The sequence below is a fragment of the Seriola aureovittata genome, chromosome 8, assembly GCF_021018895.1.
Source record: "Seriola aureovittata isolate HTS-2021-v1 ecotype China chromosome 8, ASM2101889v1, whole genome shotgun sequence".
Classification (NCBI taxonomy): Eukaryota; Metazoa; Chordata; class Actinopteri; order Carangiformes; family Carangidae; genus Seriola; species Seriola aureovittata.
The window spans coordinates 378,640-400,000 of NC_079371.1; the positions used below are offsets into that span (position 1 = coordinate 378,640).

Sequence of the window (21,361 nt, forward strand, 5' to 3'; positions counted from 1 at the left end):
TACTCAGCAGAGAAGGAAACCACGCCCACGCCTGTGACCTCATCTGAATTTCTCTGCTCTTTGTTTTGGTAGCTGGTCTGGTAGCGCGTGTTAGTGCATGTGTCAGAACAATTTATTAACACACAGGCCCCGCCCACCGGAGCGTTCAGGTGAAAGTGACCTTCCAGAATTTTCTCCACTGACGAAGAACCCAGGTTTTCATGTAAAAAGGCTTCAGACACAGACAGAGATGAGACCGGAACCCAGGTGGACTGGACTGAGGACTACCGGCTCAGATCCGGAAACATCCAGGAAGGTTTTAAAGACTTTACCGGCTCCGTCGGAGTCTTTGCCAGGTCCCGTTTTTCTGTCCCTCTCCGACGGTGGAGCTGACAATGGTCTGGTTTACAGAGAGCAGAACCCTACGAGCTGCTAAAGGGTCCAGTCTGGACCGGTCCGGATTCAGAACGACCTTTTCTTCTCCATCCTGTGTCAGTCACTTCAGGCTTTTTACCAGGGAGGTCCGCAGACCAGGAGCAGTCCCGTGAGGGGCCGCGAGGGGGCAAACCCACAATCGGCCAATGGAAGATCGCCACGTCACAGACCGTTTCGGTTCAAAGGTCATTAGAAAAGAAAGCCCGCGAAAAAACGAAGACCAAGAAAGAGAGGAAGAGCAATGGCGGAGCTAAAACAACAGGTAACCGGAGCTCAGTGCAGCTAAAACTGAACGTATAAACAATATAAACTGTTTCCTTCTGTGATTAATGACGGAAATATTTTTTATTGTAATAAATAAGTTACTTAAAAAGATCCATACGTCCATTTTGTATACACCCTACCTATCAGATCCTGGTGGTGGAGACTCCGGATGCGCTGTGTCTGTTCAATGTAAGTTTCTAATTAAACTGAAAACATTAAATCAACTTGTGCTTCGTGTTTACATTAAACTTAACTTAAAGGCGAAAGTAAACTTCAGCTCTTGCGTTTGATTTTTGTTAGAAAGTCACAGATACTTGTAGAATTTTTTTAATGATTTTATTTGTTATTATTAATGGTCCACTAATACAATAAGGTGTACTATGAGTACATTATCATTGCTATAATAAAAATAACCATGATATATAGTAATATCAGATTAGTAAAAGTAAATTAAGCGGCCTCCCTCTATATAAATGTAATAGACTGTATTTATATAGAGCTGCTCTATCTCCTGAGCCACAGCTGCCCCATGTATTTATGAAGGGGTTGAATAACCTGGAATACTTATATTATACTATATTATACTTATATATACTAATAAGGAACCCTTTTGATGTTTGTGATCTGTGGACCCTTACTGACTAAAGGAATATGAATATGAATGGAGTTATTGTCATGTCCTAAAGGTAGACAGTCACCATGCTCCGCTGGTACACGATGCTGGTACATATTAATAGATCATATTCATGTGCTTATGGTTAACACAAAATGAAGTGAATATAACCGATCTAACCAGGTACAGCCTGTCTAAAAAAGTGTTTACTCTGTCAGAACATAGACCCATGACTGGGCCAGCGGGCCTCATGTAATGTTTTAGAATGATATTGTATATCACATGGAGACAGTACCTTCACTGACCTGGACTAGTCTGTTTAAACACAACATTAAACTTCACTTACTCTTTTCCAGGCTGCTGAAACCTGACGAGACTGAGGTCAGAGGATTCTTCATCACTGATGAGGATCAAGTTCCTCCAGGTTTTCAGGTACAGACACTGACTCTGTTATTTCTGACAGTTTAGTTATTTACCTTCTACACACAGATGGTCCAGGGTGGTCTTTACTGGTCTGCAGGATGTGTTGGCACCACATGGTTTGATGCTTCGTGATCCTGGTACTTACTGTGTGCAGTGATTTGAGAATATACAGTAATCTAATAATCTAGATTAAAATATTAAATAAATGTATCCATCAGCATTAAATCCTGTGAGTGTGGAGCAGGAGTCGTAACGATGTGACCACTGTGTGTTGAGATACAGTTCACTGGAAATATTATTGAACAGCTCTAACATGATAAACCTGTCTCTGTTGGACAGTTTGAGTTTTTAACTTTTTCTTTGGTACATTTTCAAGTTGAAGTTTTAGTGAACTTCAGAGAGTTAAGTCTTCTCCTGTAAGAACTGCTGTAAATTACAGAAATTAGAATGGGAAATATCATTGGTTAAAAAGCAACAACAATGCTTCTCCATGAAGAGGAAGATGAAACATAAAAGCATCTCTGGTTCTGGACTCCTGGTTCTGGTCTCTGCAGACAGTTCTCTATGACTCTGTGTGTTTGGACTCTGGATGTGTCTTTTCTTTGTGAAACTGTTTGAAGTAAATGTTGACGGGACCGTGTAATAGCTGCAGAGTAATGACACCATCTGTGTTTAGACCGGTTCCCTATCAGCATCACTTCACCTACACAATCCTTTCTGCCACTGGGCGGGAAATTTAGTGGAAAAATGAATGCTCGATTTACGGCAGTACGCAACCAAAACAGGAAGTGGAAAGTGCTTTTATTTTCTCTGGTATCTCTTGGTGGCTTTCTCCAGGTAGAGGAAATGGTGGTTGTATTTGATCTTAATGGTCAAATAACTGTATCTTTGATTTATTGTTCAACCTCAAGATTTCTACTTTCCTCTTTTTTTCTATCATAAAAACATTTGGAGTTGTGACGTTGGACTGGGAATGAATATTTTCTGACATGTTGTCAACAAAATAATTAATAATTAATAATTGTTTTTATTTTTTAAAGTATATTTTTTGGGCTTTTGTGCCTTTATTGGACAGGATAAAAGAGAGAGGCAGGAAACAGGGAGGCAGAGAGAGGGGGAATGACATGCAGCAAAGGCCGTCCGATGTGGGACCCGAACCGGGGCCAACTGCAGCGAGGACTGTAGCCTCTACACATGGGGCGGATGCTTAGACCACTACGCCACACGACGCCCCAGTCATTGTTCTTCATTTTTATAATCTCTGACAGATGTCATCCTGATGATACTGAGGATGAAGTCAGTGTAGAAACAGTGTAATGTGCTGTTTCCTCCACTAGGTGTCAGCCTTTACCTTCGTTTGACTGATGTCCAGTGAAGCCTGTTTTCTTCTGTCTTCTAAATTAAGTCAGAAATGAGACACATCTCGGTGTCTCCCAGTCTGTCTCTATCTGAAGTTTGTTATAGAGAAATGACTAAAAAGAAAACTCACCTGAACGCATCGTTAGAGCCACAGTCACATCTTTAGATGAGCGTCATCTTTAAACTTCCTTACTGTGAGTGACGCTTCAGGGAAATGTGGACATTATTGTCTTTTTCAGCTGCAGTGTCTCTATATTTTTATTTTGAGGCAGAGCCGGACTGAGAAGAGGATCCTCTTCCATGTTGGTGAAATACTGAGACTCTGAGTCCTGATCTCAGTGGGATTGTGAATAAACTGCTGACGGACACCGACACGATCCGTGAGCTGAAGGTGGATAAACTTCACCAGTTACACAAACAGCAACAGTCTCTGTTTTAATGTTCATTTAGTGTCATTATGTTAAAGTCAGACCTCGTGTTATTCAGGGAAGATAAGTGAGGATTAATGAAGGTCACGTTTTAACTAAGCGACGTCTTCATCTCCCAAAACACAAAACAGATTGAGTACACAGATTCACACTTGGACTCAGATTGGATTTAAATGCTGTTGAATCTGCTCCTCATCCCAAACTCATTATATCTTTTTGTTGGTCTGATCACAGTCACAGCAGCTCTGACCCAGTTACTACAGACTTGGTCCGTAACATCTAATGTTTTCTGCCAAAGAGGGAAAACTACAGTCTAAAGTTCTTCAGCACAGAGACTCAGTATTAACTCAGAATTAACTCAGTTATATCAGTATTATTGTGTTTTATTATGTTTTCATTCTGGAGATTTATCTTCAATTCTGAGATATTCTGAAATGTAAAAACTAGCAGAATTTATCATTAATATTATTATTATTATTATTATTACTAGAGATTCTCATGTTCATGTCTCTGAACATAAATGACATTATTTTAAATGTAGATTTGTTTGTATTTTCACATCACAACAATTATTGGAATTGGAAAATGAATTAATATTGTGACAATCATTTCAACTATAAAAACAATAGTAGTAATAGTGGTGTGTGTGTGTGTGTGTGTGTGTACCTACCTGATGTATTCAGACAGACTCAGGTTACTGGTTCGTGTTGAGTGTCTGGAGGCAGTTAGTTAGTGTTTCGGGATATTTAGGAGTGTTTGGGGCAGCTCGGAGGTTAAATGCCCCTTAGGAGGTTAAAGTGGGGTCATGACCCCTCCCAGCAGGAGGTCTGCAGGCTGCAGGATCCGCTGATCCTCGGAGCCTTGGTTCAACATCAGAAGATAAAAAGAAGGATTTGTTTGGCTTTTCACATTTCTGTCGGGAGGAAGTGTGTGTGTGTGTGTGTGTGTGTGTGTGTGTGGTGTGTGTGTGTGTGTGTGTGTGTGTGTGTGTGTGTGGGTGGTCTTTTGGTTTTGTTTGTTTTAAAATTTTGAGTATTTGAAACCTGTTGAATGTGTCGTTCAGTAAAAACCATTGATGATCATTAGGCTGCATGTTGCTTCCTGCTGTTTCTCAGTTTCCTGTTGCACATCACTGTGTAGGTCAATGAAGACAAGAGGAGTCGGCCATGTTGGCTCATCCTGACCGGTTAAACGAAGTGTAGAAGGGAAGCGGTCGGTTTGACAGCGTGTTGGAACGTGTTTCAACATTTTTATCACATTTGTCCAGTTTGTTGGAAACACAAACACATGTGGAGGATTTGCTCATGTGTTTCAAGGAGATTTTAGGATTCAGTAATTGGAAGTTAAATGCAGATAAACCCCATGTTTAGACTCAGAGCAGCTCTGACTGTGTCCTGGGATGTGTCTGATTCCTCTGAGCTCCATCGTTACTATTAAAAAACACATCAGTGACCCACACACACCGTCCTGCTGCTCACTTCACCACCAAATGTTTGTTAATCCGCAGCTGAAAATAGTCCCCAACAAAGTCACTATTTCCTGTTTGAATAAATCTACAGTGAGCAGCTATTTGAGGAAATTCCTGAGACTTTTAAAAACGAAATGTGTATGAGGAGTTTTTAAAGCTTTACATTTCAGTAGGAACCAATGAGCTCCGAGCTGAGAGCCACAGGTAGAGGAGGGACGATTAGAGAGACGGACTGACACACTGTTAGTCTGGATTTATTGACTGTAGGAAATCTGTAGAATAACAGCAGAATGATCCGTTCATTTCCTGACAGTCACTCATCATAACCAATAAAAGAAAAACCCTCTTGTTCCAGTGCAGGTTCTGAGATTTTCTTAAAATTAGTTTGGTATCAGAGAGAAAAGAAAAAAAAGAAAGAATCAGGTTTTTATGAAACTTATGGAACAAACTGGTCCAATAAGTTTTAATCATGAAAATGATTTATGAAGATGATTTTCAGTCAGTCCTCAGTGTTAATCACAGGCCTGATGAATAGTTTTCCTCTGCATGTGCAGCTCAGCTCACGTTTTATTATTGTTGCTTCACTTTGAATTCATTATTTGTGTTGGTGCTAAAAGCTGTTTTCATAATCGATCAATCGTTCGTTCATTTAAAAGGTTCCAGTTTCTAAATTGTTAATATTCCGTTTTTCTTGTCAGTGAATGAAACATCTTTAGTTTTATAGACAAAACCAGACTTCTTCTCAGACATTTCACTGTACTCCCTGGCGTTGTATAGATTAGTGATTGAAAACATAGTTAATCAATAATGAAAGCAGTTATCAGTTACAGCTGGATATTAAATCTCTGATTTAAAGATCTAAAATACTGAGTACGTGAATCTTCAGTGTCCTCCATCTTCCTGGTGTCTGTGGGCTACAGTACCGGGTGTTGACCACTGGGGGGCGTCCTGTGTCTGCAGACTGAACTGTGCTCACTGCTCCCTTGTTAAATGTGACCTGCGAATTTATTTCAGCAGCAGTTACAGAACAAAGTACCATCTGTGTTTCACACATGACAGATTCCCCGCTTTATTACTGGAGCAGGAGAATTAATAAAGTCATTAAGATATAGTAGAAAATATATTAAAAATACAGGTAAATCTAGACGAAGATCCCTGCACCATGGTCCGTCAGCTGGTTCTCTAATCCTGCTGCGTCACGTACTCCTTCAAGAGCCTTTTTACAAGGTTCTGCTGAGATTAAAGAACCTTTTTCTTCAGGTGCTGGACCCACTTAAAAATGAACGATGAACAGGAAATCTTTACAAAGGTTCTGCAGAGGGTTCCTGGACTGTGTGAAGAGGGCACCTGGGGGTTCTGGGGTTCTGCAGCAGGTTCAAGGACTGCTTGAGGCAGTACCAGGGGTTCTTGGAGGAGATTATAATTGGAGAACATTGCTCTGATAATATTCAGGGGATTCCAGGTGAAGTGAAGGAGGTTCAGAAAGGACCCTGAGGCTTCAGAGGACGTTCCAGGAATCGTTAAGGGATGTCCAGAGGAGGTTCCACTGTAAGGGGGGAGGGGGTTACGGACTTCCAGTCCATCTGGGGGAGATTATATGTTCTAATGAAGGTTCTGGTCAGTCTAAAGAGGTTGCAGAGATCAAGAAGAGAAAGGGTTTTAAAAGGCGGTTAAAGGAGCTGTCTGTGCTGCTGGGTTCTTGAAGGGATTTCCAGGGTATTGAAAAGGAGGTTCTAGGTGAATTCAAAGGGGGGGTTCAGTTCTAGAAGAGGTGCCAGGGTTCTGAGAGGGTTCCAGTGGATCCAGAGGAGGTTGAAGGAGCTTTAAGGGTCCTTGAGTGGGTTCTAAGGGCTTCTTAAGGGATGTTCTGGTGTTTCCCAGGAGGACTCAGGGGTACTTGAGGTAATGCTACGTATTTTTGGGGGTTCCAAGGGAGATCCGGGAATATTCGGGGAGGTGTAAGGGAAACTCTGGAAATTTTCTGCGGGGGGGGGGGGGCTCCAGGGGATCTACAGGAGAGTCAAGGCAGAGGTATTAGAGGAAGTTCAGTAGTTCTGAGAGGATTTGCTGAGGGGATCTTCGGGGTGTTCTTCCAGGTGTACTCCAGGTGTTCTCCAGGTGTACTCCAGGCAGTTCCAGGTGTTGTTCGTTGCCTCTTTGAGAACGATCAGGTAAATTTTTTAGGGGCCTCAGAGGATCCAGTGAAAGCTCGGGGAGTTCTGAGAGGAACATGTAGAGGAATATGAGGTTCCAGGATTAGTTCTCCAGGTTTCAGGGGATGTTTTCAAGGGTCCTGATGCCGAAGCTTTAGATTTACCAAAATCTGAAATCACAAGAAGAAGACACAGAAACAACAAAATAAAATCAGCTGATGAAACTGAAAAATAAAATTCATAATGTCAAAATAAAGTTGTTAAAAATGAAAATGAGAAAAAAAGATTCATTTTAATTATAATGAATAAACAACGTCTTTTCCCTCTTAAGTCTTTTTGTGTGACATTTATTTGTCTCACACAAAGTGTAATTGTATTTATCACCAGTGTAATTTCTTCCTCTCACATAATAATTTAAAAGATAAAATTATATAGATAATTATTATTTTTATGAGTTGCCCGCTGGTTTCTTCATCTTCCTCATCTTCCTCTTCATCGCCAACATGTTTGCAGCGTCTCATTGACTTTTTCTCTTCCCGCACAGAAATATTTTTCCAGGCTTTCCAGACGTTTCTGTTTCCCTGGAGAAAGTCAGCGGGCTAAAGGAGGATAAATATTTAATCAGCGCTGCTCTGGAGTTTTTGCTTAATTAGAGGAATTCTGCTCCCGCCACGAAAATGAACAGAAATGATGCTGGAGATGTCAGAGCCTGAAAACATCAAGAGCGATGATCAGAGAGGACCTCAAATTATTATTATTATTATTATTATTATTCTTTTTTTTTACTATTATTATTACTATTATTATTACTATTGTTATTATTGGATGATTGATGCGCGCACCGGTTCTGTTGAATCCAAAATAAAGAACACGAATTTCACATCAGTGTGAAATAAAAACACTTGCACTAAAACACGGCTTATTAGCGGCGGTGTGTGTGTGTGCGCGCGCGTGTGTGTGTGTGTGTGTGTGTGTGAGTGTGAGTGAGTGAGAGAGAGAGTACGAGCGCCATATGTCCGTGCGTAAGAAGAAAAAAAAGCGCAAATTGGTGCCAAATTTCCGCGCCGCTCGTGTCAGTCAGCCTGAACGCGGGATGACAGAGGAGATTATTCCACATGAAACCAGTTAATCCCCAAAAACCTGAAGGAGTGTGAGGCGGGAGGAAGTGAATACAGATTTCTGTGACTGATGAGCTTCAGTATTACAGTCTCGTATCCACACAAGAGTGTGCAGCGGCCTGACATGACTGACACGGAAGGTTTGGATGAAACAGATCCAGCCTCTGCCATCACTCCCCCATCACTCCCCCATCACTCCCCCATCACTCCTCCATCACTCCTCCATCATCACTCCATCACAGAGCAGTCCTCCGGCCGCAGTGCCACTCTGAGGCCGGGCTGTGTCGGTGTTGAGATGGTGCTTCACCGGCAACATGACTTTATCACATCAACATCAACAGCGACACATTCCCTCACAGGCTGGAGGTCAGAGACTGAGCAGCGGCCAGAGCCCCCCCCCCCCCCCCCCCCCCCCCCCCACCTGGTTCACCTGTTTGTTCAGACCTTTAAAAACGTCATTTCTCACCTTCCGCAGTCAGACCTGTTCACCTCATTAACCATAATCTCTGCCTTTTGTTTTTATCACTTTAAAACTTGAAAAATTTTAGACCTCATTTTTTACAGTGCGCGCGGCGAACACGCGGAAACCCTTATTTGGCGCGCGCTTTGAAAAAAACAGTGACGCAACGCGCCACTTGGACCAATAAGACGCCAGAGGTGCGACCGCTATTCAAATGAGCCGCCCTTATTTGGTCGTGTCCCCGCCCCCTCCTGGTCCAACGCCGGTCCCCCGGGAGCTCCAGAGCCCCGGACCCCGGGAGAAGGAGCTCTCCGCCGGGACAGAGGAGTCATAAAGAGTCGGGGAGGGAGGGGATGAGATTTCTCGCTGCCCAATCCCCCTTTTCCCGCGGGAGCCGCAGCCTTCCACGGTCCGTCCCTCCCTCTTGTTTGCTAATCATTTCACTTTACTCCTTTTTGAAGCAGTGGCTTGTTTTTTTATCCCACTTTTCATTTTTCCACAATCCGCGGCTGCTCGCCTCCCTCTGATCCCCGGCTCTCCCCGCTCCGTTCTCCCAGAGTCAGGCACTCCGGATCCCGGCTGATTGTGCTCCGTGTCTCTGCCACGGCTCCTCTGAGATGCTCTCCCCGCTCTCCGCTCCTCTCTCCGCCCTCTTTTAACTTCAGAGACGCCGCTTTAAAGCCCGTGCTGCTGCGAGCTGGGGCTGGGATCTAAAACAAGCCCGAAGAAACCCAGAGGGATCCGGGGCTCTTCTCTGGATCAGGACCCGGTACTTTGGGGAAGCTCGCTGGTGTGTCCCCCACCCCTCCTCCTCCCCTCCTTCCTCCTCCTCATCGCTCCTCTTCTCCACCTTAATCCAGGTGGTCCTTTGGCTTTTTTGAGTGGCTGGTACAGGGAGGATTATTCTTCTTCTTCTTTCTTGTTTCTGGTGAAGACAAAGCTCCCAGAAGGACACTTTGATGTTCTCCATCCAGGACAGCCTCCCCCGGGGGGCCCTGACCATGAAGGAGGAGCCGCTCCCCACCGGCATGACCCCGGTCCGTTCCTGGATGCAGGGCGCAGGGATTTTGGACGCGAACACAGCGGCCCAGAGGTAAAAACACCCCGAAAGCACCAACTTGTCCCCGGTCTGCTCTGCGCTGACAGTCGCTCTTTAGCCACAGTTAGAAAACTCCAGCGTCAAGGTGAAAGTCCCGTTTGCCTCCTCCAGGATCCGCGTGAGACCTGCACGGAGGGTCCGGTTCAGTCCGGTTCAGTCTGCAGAGCAAAAGAGCAGGAACCAGAAAACAGCCAGTTAAAGTTAATTCTTCTTCTACTGCAGTTAAAGTGCACAGACAGCTGTTAGTGTGTTTCTGCAGGAAATCATAAAACATCAAACTATGAAGCAGCAGGAGATTTCTCTAGACCCGGACCAGACCCAGCTGAAAACCCGGGACTGTAAAAGTTTCAGTGTAAAGTGTCAGAGCATCAGCTGGATACTCCGGCTCCGGGTTCCCTCTGAATATCGATTAAAAACTGATCTGATCACCATTCAGAAAAAAAAAAAAAAAATATTTGGATTAAAAATAAAAAGCAACGAGGCGTCAGCAGGTGAAACCAACGTGTTTCTTCTTTTTCTGAGTCTTTAAAAGCAGCATAGCTGATGGTTCGGCGCGGAGCCGCAGCCCCGTCTCCCCGTCTTCCTCCTCCTCTGCTGCGGACTCGGCTTCACCGGCTGCCCGGTGCGAGCGGAGACCGGCGCCGAATCACTTTCCCGCCTCCACGTGTCTTTGTAAACCAAAAGACAAGTTGAAATAATGTTCACTTCTCCCGCTCCGCGTCTCCGATTATTCATTGAAACACATGTGCCGCGCGGTTCGGTGCCGCACCAACACGCCGCGCGCAGAGAGCTCGGAGAGGCGGCGGGAGCAGCGCGGAGCCGCTGCACGCGCCGGTTCTCCGTCTGTTCTCTGACAATATTTAAATGTTATTATGAAGATAATCAAAGGAATTAGTTCATGAGTGTTTAATTAAATCAGTGTTTTCTCTCGTCTCCAAACGGCTCGGATCTAAATTCTGAATTTATTTTAAAAACAAGAATTGAAACTCAGATTTATATTTTGAATGAAAGTGGATGAAATTACTAAAATTTAACAGAGTCACAGTTTAAATTAAAATGTTCTGCAGCGGGAGAAAAACCGCGTTTGACGCAGCGGAGCAGACACTCCGAGTTCACCCTGAATTCATCCACTTCACCACAGGCCCATTTAAAATAATAATAATGATAATAATAATAATAATAATAATAACTTTAAAGCTTCACCATTTTTAAATAAATATTAATTAAAAGTCAGAAGCGTCTGAAAATCTGAATTAAAAACCTCAGAATCGATAATTTAATTTAAAAATGTTTCCGCAGTTCAAAATAAAAAGTCTAATTTCAGAGTTTAGAAAAGTCAGATTTTCTCCTCCGTCTTTAAACTGCAGTTTTCTGGTAAAACGTATCGGGGGAAAAAAGAGAGTCTCAGGTGTGAACAGCTTCAGTGTCTCAGGTGAGGAGGGAAATTTCACCGTTGACTCGGAGAAATCGATGCAGGTTTAAATCACCTGAACACTGACAGAGAAAATCCATCAACAGACTGAAGAGGCTCCGCACGCGACCCAAACCACGGCGCCCCCCCCCACATGGAGGGATCCTCTGGTTCCCGCTTTAAATCGAGTTCAGCTTTGATTTAGTCACATTTCATCTTGAAAACTAAAAGTGATCAGATCCAGTTTTAACCGGTTTTAATAAAGAACCAGTTTGAGTGTAAATTAATAAATTTGATCCAGAATCAAACAGTTAAATTAATTAATCAAACATTAAAGATTAAATGTTCATGAACCGAAGCAGCTGCAGGTTCAGGCCAACAGCTAAAACAAACACCATCTGAACTAAATCAGGATTATTGTCATTATTGATTAATTTAATTGTTATTTTCACAATTAACTGATCAATTAAGTGATGATTAATTTGGTCTAAAGAAAGGCAGCAAACAGGAGGAAATGTCCCTCACAGTTTCCCGTAGTCAGAATTACACATGTTGAGGTGTGAGATGTGAAGATGCAGGTTATAATCACAGATCAGATATTTAATAAATGATTGATCGATTATCACAACGTTGGCAGTTATTTTACCGTTGATCGATCAATCAGCTGATTGATATAAATCCAGATGAAATAGTAGTAAAATGAACTCTGTGACTGAGTCTCTTCTACATGAAGTTTTTTAAAGCTGCACAAAAAGCATCAGAGTCTCTGAAGGTTTCACAGTTTGTACAACAATCATCCTGAGAGATGAAGCTGAGGAGGAGGAAGAGGAGGAAGAGAGCGGCTCCTCACAGTCAAACACCCAGAGCTGCAGTCTGAGGGTTTACAGGTGTGAGCTGAGACCAGGATCCAGACTCTAACAGAAGCAGCAGCGGTGTGTTCAGGGCTGAACGAGTGTCGTCAGCCTCAGTGTGAACACATGAGCTGAGAGGTGAACGTGTGAAGAAGCTGCTCGGTCTCTCTTCACTCTCACGCTCCAGCTTCTTAGTTTCTGTACAAGCGTCAGATGAAAACACGAGCTCAGATATTCTTCTGTTTGTTGCTCTGGAGCCGCAGATTAGTTTCAGAGTTTCTGCTTCTCTAGATGAACGTTCAGCTTTACTGTGTGTGTGTGTGTGTGTGTGTGTGTGTGTGTGTGTTTTATCCGCTGGATGTGGATGTTGAATCGTGTGTATTTTAAAACCCATAATTACATTTTATAAATTAGGATTTCTAATATTCTGTGTCGCTTGAGCCGTCGTTAGAATACACCCCTGGGTTCTGTTAAAGAACCTTTAACGAGGAGAAGAAGGAACGTGAGAACAATGAGGACGGGCTCAGTGGAAGTTCTACAGAACAGACAGGAAGTAAATAAATCAGGAAATATCTGATCAGATTTATTCAAGTGAAGGAGATTCAGACGTGGAATCATGGATTTAAGGGTTTCTGTAACGAGGCCGTTGATGATGATGATGATGATGAAGATGAAGATGACTTGTGTGTATCCAGGGTTCTGCTGGTTGTTTGTGCGGAGAACAGATCAGATCTTGTGTCAGAGAAATGAAAGTTTCAGCTTCACACTAAACCTCGTTAATAACAGCGCCGGACTCACTGATGGGATGTGTTTGTGTTCTGTGGGTTTTCTGAGCGGCAGCTGGAGATTCGTGTGTTTTTGTGTTTGTCAATCTTTGTTTCGAGGAGACAGGACGTGTGTGTGTGTGTGTGTGTGTGTGTGTGTGTGTGTGTTTGTGTGTGTGGTGTTTCCTGCTGCGAGTCACAGGAAGTTTGAATCATCCTCATCGAGTTGGTTTTAATATTAATACACCACAAAAACCACATGGATCCACCTCTGGACAGATGTGCAGGAGTTAATGAATCACACAAACCTCCATCAGACATCAGCGAAAACACAGAGAAAATCTGAGACGGTGAAAACTGACATGAATCATCCTGAAAAACAGACCAGTGATATTTATGAAATCAGTAGAATAAAACAGAATAATCTGTATTTTAACGGTTTTATTGAAGCAATTTTATCAACAAGATAAATTCAAATAAACAGAAGAAGAAGAGTCTGTAATTAAAACTAGAAAAATCTTCACATTAATAATATAAAAGTGTTAATGAGACACTTTATTATTACTATTATTATTTAAGACATAATAAAAAAAAAAAAACATTTCAGTCGGATGCTGCAGAACATCTGGACAGCACAGAGCAAACAGCTGGAGCGGTGACAGTCATAACGACAGTGAGGGAACGAGACGTTAAGTTGAACCTGATGAAGGTGGATGCTTCTCTTCACACTGAGGCTGCGTTCACAAACCTGCAGTGTGAAGTTCATTATTGTTTTCAGCAGCGTTCAGTCTGTTATTGATCAGCGATGGAAGTCACTCACACTTGTTTCAACACTTGTTGTTTTATGTTGAAGGAAAGTTCAGGTGCATGAGAACAGGTAGATCTCAGGAGAAGACAAGACAGCGTGGTGAAATAAATAATAATTAACACATAAATGAAAAATAAAGAGTGAGGAAACTGAACCACAGCAGATCATCCTTTAGATTTAATCCCAGTGAAAGTGTCTGAATCTGATCCTGGTTCTGTCTCCACCACCGACTTTAAATCTGGGCTTCAGCTCTTTAATGAAGCTTTGAATCATTCCTGATCACAACAGCTGAAATCGTGATATTTCATATTTAAGAACAGGCCAAAGACAAAATTCAAGCCCTTGAATTTTGTCTTTAAATCAACGAGGAACCATGTGATTTATCTGCATCGCCGCGGTAACAACCACAGCTTTAACTTTATTAACTGTTCATAAATAACAATATAAAAAGAATTAAAAATCACAGGGTTGTTGACCAATCAGAGGAGAGGCGTCATGGCTGAGGTAACGGTAAAATAAAAAATGACAAAACAGAGACATGAAATGAGGTTTTGAAACAGAAGAAAGCGACTTGTGGTTCACGTCTGTTTAAGGTGGAGATGCTGCTGCGTGTTTAAATGAAGGTGGAGGTGTAAAAGGTGAATCAGTGACTTTGACCCTGAAGCTTTAACATGAAAGAGTTTAAAGTGCGATCTTTACACTGAGAGAGAGTCTGTGCTGCAGCGACGGCTTTGTGTGTTTCTGCTGCGGGTCTGTGGATCGTTCATCTGTCCACACGTCGAAAATCAAACTCTGTGATCAGTTGAACACGGTCTGTCAGTGTGTCCTCGTGCACAAACACTCACATTCATCTTTTTCCTTTTTAGACCCACGTCAGTGTTTTTATGTGAGAACAGGTTTCTTGTGTTTTTAGCAGCTGGGGAAAAAGACGCAGGTTCCTCTGGATCCAGATCGTTGTTCGGTCTCTGTGGATCCTCGTCCGACAGGAGGGTTTTAAAAGGATAAAATCAGACTGTGTCACTTTCTCTCTCACAGCTGAGTTCAGCTGAAGGTACAGGAGACCATCTGCAGCTGGACCTGAACCTCCAGGTCGAGGCTTAAAGTGATTCTTTAAAAAACATTTCCTAAAACCTTTTTGTCTTTATGTGTTAAACATGTTTTAAACATGATTTTTAAAACGTGTGAGGGAAGGATCTCAGCCTTCAAGATTTCATACGTGTTTAAACATGAAAAACAAACTGTCAGCTGACTCACTGCAGGTCGTGTGAAGGTGTGCAGGAGGTCAAAGGTCAGGGCTTTCTGTGAGTGTGTGTCATGGCGTGCGTGCTTGTGTCTCTTGCAGCAGCAGCTCTGCAGCTGAGGAGTGTGTTGCTTTATTTTGAAATATTTCTGGGACATTTTGTTCTGTTATGAGACGGTGAACCGCAGAGAGGTGGGACTCGAACAGGCGGCAGTGTGTTGGGTACGTCGTTAACTAAAGAAACAGATCTGAAATTTTTAATTTAAAAATAAAATCAGCTGGAAAATAAACAGTACAGCTTCTCCAGTCTTGAGGTGGTTCTACCTGAGCTCTGCTCACCTGCAGCATCAGGACAGGTGAAGGGAAACATGGACTGGGTCAGACTCTGACTTCTGTGAACGTCTGAAGACACGTAGCTGGCTGCTTCACCTGTGGTTTAACCTGACGACACTGTCACCCAGAGCTTCCTGTTGTACAGGTGGAGCAGGTGACGGAGCAGGTGGAGACAGATCAGTCTGTTTCTGTGTCTCTGCTTCACTGATGGATTTGAACTGATTTTGCTGTTGAGGCTTGAATTAACGAAGAACTCTGAGTTCACTGATGAAGCGCGACTTCAGTTTCAGGCAGTAAATGAGTCGACGTGAGGCCGGAGCAGGTGGAGAGTCGGTCTGAAGCTGGAGTGAAACACAGAGGCTGTCGTCACATTATCACTGAGGTTTTATAGTTTAAATCGTTTTTAATAGACGCAGAACTTGTACATTTATAATCTATAATGTGTTTCCCCTCACGCTGCTCATTCAGCTCAGACTCTTCAGGTTCCTTCACGACTGTCACCAGCTGTTTCCTCAGACATTCGTTTGATCTGAATCTTTTAAGAAGCTTCAAAAACTAATTTCACAAAAAAGAAAAAAACGTGTAGAAATGTCTGTGACCTGGTGCGGCTGAACTTTCATCTTGTCCCTTGTCTCAAGCTTTAGTCCCCAGACCTGAGCAGACTCTTCACCTGCATCAGTTGGTTTCTTTGAACGTGAGAGATTCAGACGTGATGATTTCCAGTCTGATGATCAACACGTGACCTTTAGTTTGGCGTCCTGACCCCCCGACTTTTACAATCTGCAGTTTACAGAGTAAAAAACATCATCAGATTATTATTCTACGTTGTTGTTCAGACTCCTGCAGACGAAGCTTGTTTTCTCCTGAAATCCCATGAACACACCACACAGACTTTTTTTAACAGCTTTTTAATGACAGTTTGTTTATTTCCTTTTCCTGTAAAACCATCCCGTCACGTTTGTCTCCACCCTGGAAGCATAATAACAACATTGTTATTATTATTATTAATAACAACATTATTATTAATAACAACATTGTTATTATTATTATTAATAATAATAATAACAACATTATTATTATTATTATTATAATAATCTCGTTCTGTCTGTAACACAGTTTGATGATGGTGACTCCTGATCTGAAACACTTTCATAGTTTAATTCTTTAGTAACAGACAGTGTGTGTGTGTGTGTGTGTGTGTGTGTGTGTGTGTGTGTGTGTGTGTGTGTGTGTGTGTGTGTGTGTGTGTGTGTGTGTGTGTGTGTGTGTGTGTGTGAGAGAGAGATTTCCCTCGACCCTCCCTGACAGAAGCTGCAAAGGGAAGAAAAAAGAGGGAGCAGAGTGAGTGATCCTGCCTTCCACGCCCTATCTTTGTCCTCTGGGGTTAAAAAGGGGGGAGGGGGTGGGGGGGTTATAAAGTACAGGTTCCCAGACTCAAGGGGGAGGAGTGGGGGTTCAGGTAGGGTTTGGATGAGGTGAGTAATTGTCGACCAGGGGATTCCCTCTCTTGGTCGACGGCGTCATTCGTCACCGGCTCAATCACCGGGTGCGTGGCGTCGGGCTCACGCTCCCCGGTGGCGGTTAGCGCAACAGGTGGGAGGGTTAGGCGGGAAAAAAAAACCTCCATTTGTAGCAGAGACAGATCTGAGGAGGGCGGCAGTGATTGATCAGAGCGAGAAAGAGTTTTTATTAGAGAAACTCAGGACGATGAAGGAGGAATGGAGGAGGAGAGATGGAGGGATGGAGCAGGAGAAGGGAAGAGGGATGGAGGGAGGGAGGAGGGGGTGGGAGGGAGGGAGGAGGAGGTGGGAGGAGGGATGGAGCAGGAGAAGGGAAGAGGGATGGAGGGAGGGAGGAGGAGGTGGGAGGAGGGAGGGAGGAGGAGGTGAGAGGAGGGATGGAGCAGGAGAAGGGAAGAGGGATGGAGGGAGGGAGGAGGAGGTGGGAGGAGGGATGGAGAGGAGAAGGGAAGAGGGATGGAGGGAGGGAGGAGGAGGTGAGAGGAGGGATGGAGCAGGAGAAGGGAAGAGGGATGGAGGGAGGGAGGAGGAGGTGGGAGGGAGGGAGGGAGGGAGGAGGAGGTGGGAGGAGGGATGGAGCAGGAGAAGAGAGGGGTGATGGAGGGGTCATCGTCTCTTTTTGTTCTCCCTCTAAACGTCTCGTTTCCTCCCGGTGAGAAGAACGTGCACTTCCTCCTTCATTTGCATTTGTCTAACCCCCCCATGTACACACAATTAAACCCTCCTGAACGCCACCTTTAGAAAATGTGTGAGATAATTAAACAGGCAGCAGATGCCTCGTCAGCCTTGTTACTGTAGACTCTCTCCAACATGTCGAGCTCATCGTCTCTGCGCTGAAAGTGAAGGCGACGCGTGTAAATAAACCGATGACACTTGAACGCAGCAGCTCTTTGTCTCCTCGTGGCCTCTGCTGAGTGTCAGCCTCTGACGCACAGAAACAATTAACCAGCAGGTGACCGGCATGTGTGTGTGTGTGTGTGTGCGTGTGTGCGAGTGTGTGTGTGTGTGTATGTGTGTGTGAGTATGTGTGTGTGAGTATGTGTGTGTGTGTGTGTGAGAGTGTGTGTGAGTGTGTGCGTGTGTGTGAGAGTGTGTGTGTGTGTGTGTGTGTGAGTATGTGTGTGTGTGTGTGTGTGTGAGTGTGTGTGTGTGTGTGTGTGTGTGTGTGAGGAAACAGCTGTTACTGTGACTCTTCATCCTCAAAAAAACAAAAAAAACAAAGATGTTGAAAATCCTTCAGATTCTGATGAACCTGAATCTAAACCGAACCAGGTCCATTCAGATATTTTACATTTTTGTCTCCTTTTTTACTGAAATGCCGTGAATGCACCACAGACACCAGAGAGTGAACTGAGTCTGTCACAGTGACTTTACTCACCAAATGGTTTTTAAAAATCAGCTTTTTCAGTGACAGTTTGTGTTTACTTTTCTTATTTTTATTAATTACTCACTTTGTCATATTATATCAAACAGAGAAAACCCTGTGAGTTTAACTGGACGTCACCAGAAAATCTGTTTTACTGAGACCATGAAGGCATCACTCTGACCAGTTGAATCTGAACAAACTGTTTTACTTGTTGGTTTAATTCACCAAACTGTTCTTTTCTTAATCCAACAAATATAGGAACAAGATAATCTGTCAGTAATCAGATTACTGATTGATCTTAGTCATGTGAGTTTAATATTACAGATGTTGCTGGATTACAGGTGTTGATGGTTGTATTGTTGACAGAGCAGCAGTTGCCCAGTTCCTGTCAGTGTTGTTGATATTAATGTGGGTGTAGCTGTGGAGGAGCTGGAGGTGTAGTTTTAGGTATAGTTGTGGGTGTAGCTGTGGAGCTGTGGGTGTAGCTGTGGGTGTAACTGTTGGTGTAGTTGTGTAGCTGTTGGTGTAGTTGTGGAGCTGTGGGTGTAGTTGTGGGTGTAGCTGTGGGTGTAACTGTGGGTGTAGTTGTGGAGCTGTGGGTGTAGCTGTGGAGGAGCTGTGGGTGTAGTTGTGGGTGTAGTTGTGTAGGAGCTGTGGGTGTAGTTGTGGGTGTAGCTGTGGGTGTAGCTGTGTAGGAGCTGTGGGTGTAGCTGTGTAGGAGCTGTGGGTGTAGCTGTGGGTGTCGTTGTGGGTGTAGCTGTGGGTGTAGTTGTGGAGGAGCTGTGGGTGTAGTTGTGGGTGTAGATGTGGAGGAGCTGTGGGTGTAGCTGTGGGTGTAGTTGTGGAGGAGCTGTGGGTGTAGTTGTGGAGCTGTGGGTGTAGTTGTGGGTGTAGCTGTGGGTGTAACTGTGGGTGTAGTTGTGGGTGTAGTTGTGGGTGTAGTTGTGGAGCTGTGGGTGTAGCTGTGGGTGTAGTTGTGGGTGTAGTTGTGGAGCTGTGGGTGTAGCTGTGGGTGTAGTTGTGGGGGTAGTTGTGGAGCTGTGGGTGTAGCTGTGGGTGTAGTTGTGGATGAGCTGTGGGTGTAGCTGTGGGTGTAGTTGTGGAGGAGCTGTGGGTGTAGTTGTGGGTGTAGTTGTGGAGCTGTGGGTGTAGCTGTGGGTGTAGTTGTGGGTGTAGTTGTGGAGCTGTGGGTGTAGTTGTGGAGGAGCTGTGGGTGCAGTTGTGGGTGTAGTTGTGGAGCTGTGGGTGTAGTTGTGGAGGAGCTGTGGGTGTAGTTGTGGGTGTAGTTGTGGGTGTAGTTGTGGAGCTGTGGGTGTAGTTGTGGGTGTAGCTGTGGGTGTAGTTGTGGGTGTAGTTGTGGAGGAGCTGTGGAGGAGCTATGGGTGTAGTTGTGGGTGTAGTTGTGGAGCTGTGGGTGTAGTTGTGGGTGTAGTTGTGGAGCTGTGGGTGCAGTTGTGGGTGTAGTTGTGGAGCTGTGGGTGTAGTTGTGGCTGTAGTTGTGGAGGAGCTGTGGGTGTAGTTGTGGGTGTAGTTGTGGGTGTTGCTGTGGGTGTAGTTGTGGGTGTAGTTGTGGAGCTGTGGGTGTAGTTGTGGGTGTAGTTGTGGGTGTTGCTGTGGGTGTAGTTGTGGGTGTTGCTGTGGGTGTAGTTGTGGGTGTAGTTGTGGGTGTAGTTGTGGGTGTAGTTGTGGAGCTGTGGGTGTAGTTGTGGGTGTTGCTGTGGGTGTAGTTGTGGGTGTAGTTGTGGAAGAGCTGTGGGTGTAGTTGTGGGTGTAGCTGTGGGTGTAGTTGTGGGTGTAGTTGTGGGTGTAGCTGTGGGTGTAGTTGTGGGTGTTACTGTGGGTGTAGTTGTGGGTGTAGGTGTGGGTGTAGTTGTGGGTGTAGTTGTGGGTGTAGTTGTGGGTGTAGCTGTGGGTGTAGTTGTGGGTGTAGCTGTGGGTGTAGCTGTGGGTGTAGCTGTGGGTGTAGTTGTGGGTGTTGCTGTGGGTGTAGGTGTGGGTGTAGGTGTGGGTGTAGTTGTGGGTGTAGTTGTGTAGTTGTGGGTGTAGTTGTGGGTGTAGCTGTGGGTGTAGTTGTGGGTGTAGCTGTGGGTGTAGTTATGGGTGTAGCTGTGGGTGTTGCTGATGGTGTAGCTGTGGGTGTAGTTGTGGGTGTAGCTGTGGGTGTAGTTATGGGTGTAGCTGTGGGTGTTGCTGATGGTGTAGTTGTAGGTGTAGTTGTGGAGGAGCTGTTGGTGTAGTTGTGGGTGTAGCTGTGGGTGTAGTTGTGGGTGTAGTTGTGGAGGAGCTGTGGGTGTAGCTGTGGGTGTAGTTGTGGGTGTAGTTGTGGGTGTAGCTGTGGGTGTAGCTGTGGGTGTAGTTGTGGGTGTAGTTGTGGGTGTAGCTGTGGGTGTAGCTGTGGGTGTAGTTGTGGGTGTAGCTGTGGGTGTAGCTGTGGGTGTAGCTGTGGGTGTAGCTGTGGGTGTAGTTGTGGGTGTAGTTGTGGGTGTAGCTGTGGGTGTAGCTGTGGGTGTAGTTGTGGAGGAGCTGTTGGTGTAGTTGTGGGTGTAGCTGTGGGTGTAGTTGTGGGTGTAGTTGTGGAGGAGCTGTGGGTGTAGCTGTGGGTGTAGTTGTGGGTGTAGTTGTGGGTGTAGCTGTGGGTGTGTAGTTGTGGGTGTAGTTGTGGGTGTAGTTGTGGGTGTAGCTGTGGGTGTAGCTGTGGGTGTAGTTGTGGGTGTAGCTGTGGGTGTAGCTGTGGGTGTAGCTGTGGGTGTAGCTGTGGGTGTTGTGGGTGTAGTTGTGGGTGTAGCTGTGGGTGTAGCTGTGGGTGTAGTTGTGGGTGTAGCTGTGGGTGTAGTTGTGGGTGTAGTTGTGGGTGTAGCTGTGGGTGTAGTTGTGGAGGAGCTGTGGGTGTAGTTGTGGGTGTAGTTGTGGAGGACCTGTGGGTGTATTTGTGGGTGTAGTTGTGGATGTAGTTGTGGGCGTAGGTGTGGGTGTAGGTGTGGGTGTAGCTGTGGAGGAGCTGTGGGTGTAGTTGTGGGTGTAGTTGTGGATGTAGCTGTGGGTGTAGTTGTGGGTGTAGGTGTGGGTGTAGTTGTGGGTGTAGGTGTGGGTGTAGTTGTGGGTGTAGTTGTGGGTGTAGTTGTGGGTGTAGTTGTGGAGGAGCTGTGGGTGTAGTTGTGGGTGTAGTTGTGGGTGTAGGTGTGGGTGTAGTTGTGGGTGTAGTTGTGGGTGTAGCTGTGGGTGTAGCTGTGGGTGTAGTTGTGGGTGTAGTTGTGGGTGTAGTTGTGGGT

The 21,361-nt window shown here is 44.8% G+C and overlaps 1 protein-coding gene across 7 annotated transcripts in view; it reads left to right on the forward strand.

Annotated features, from left to right (window-relative positions):
• The first annotated feature begins 185 nt into the window (after nucleotides 1-185).
• LOC130173384 (transcription factor COE3-like) overlaps nucleotides 186-21,361 on the forward strand; it is a 160,539-nt gene continuing 139,363 nt past the window's right edge. For 2 of the 7 annotated variants that reach the window (XM_056382618.1, XM_056382619.1), the window contains exon 1: nucleotides 8,935-9,793. In XM_056382618.1, coding sequence (XP_056238593.1) covers nucleotides 9,660-9,793 — 134 coding nt within the window. In that variant the 5' untranslated portion in view covers nucleotides 8,935-9,659. Of the gene's footprint in view, nucleotides 868-1,647; nucleotides 1,724-8,934; nucleotides 9,794-21,361 lie in introns of those variants that run through there. The other 5 variants (XM_056382620.1, XM_056382624.1, XM_056382622.1 and 2 more) reach the window with 4 other exon arrangements.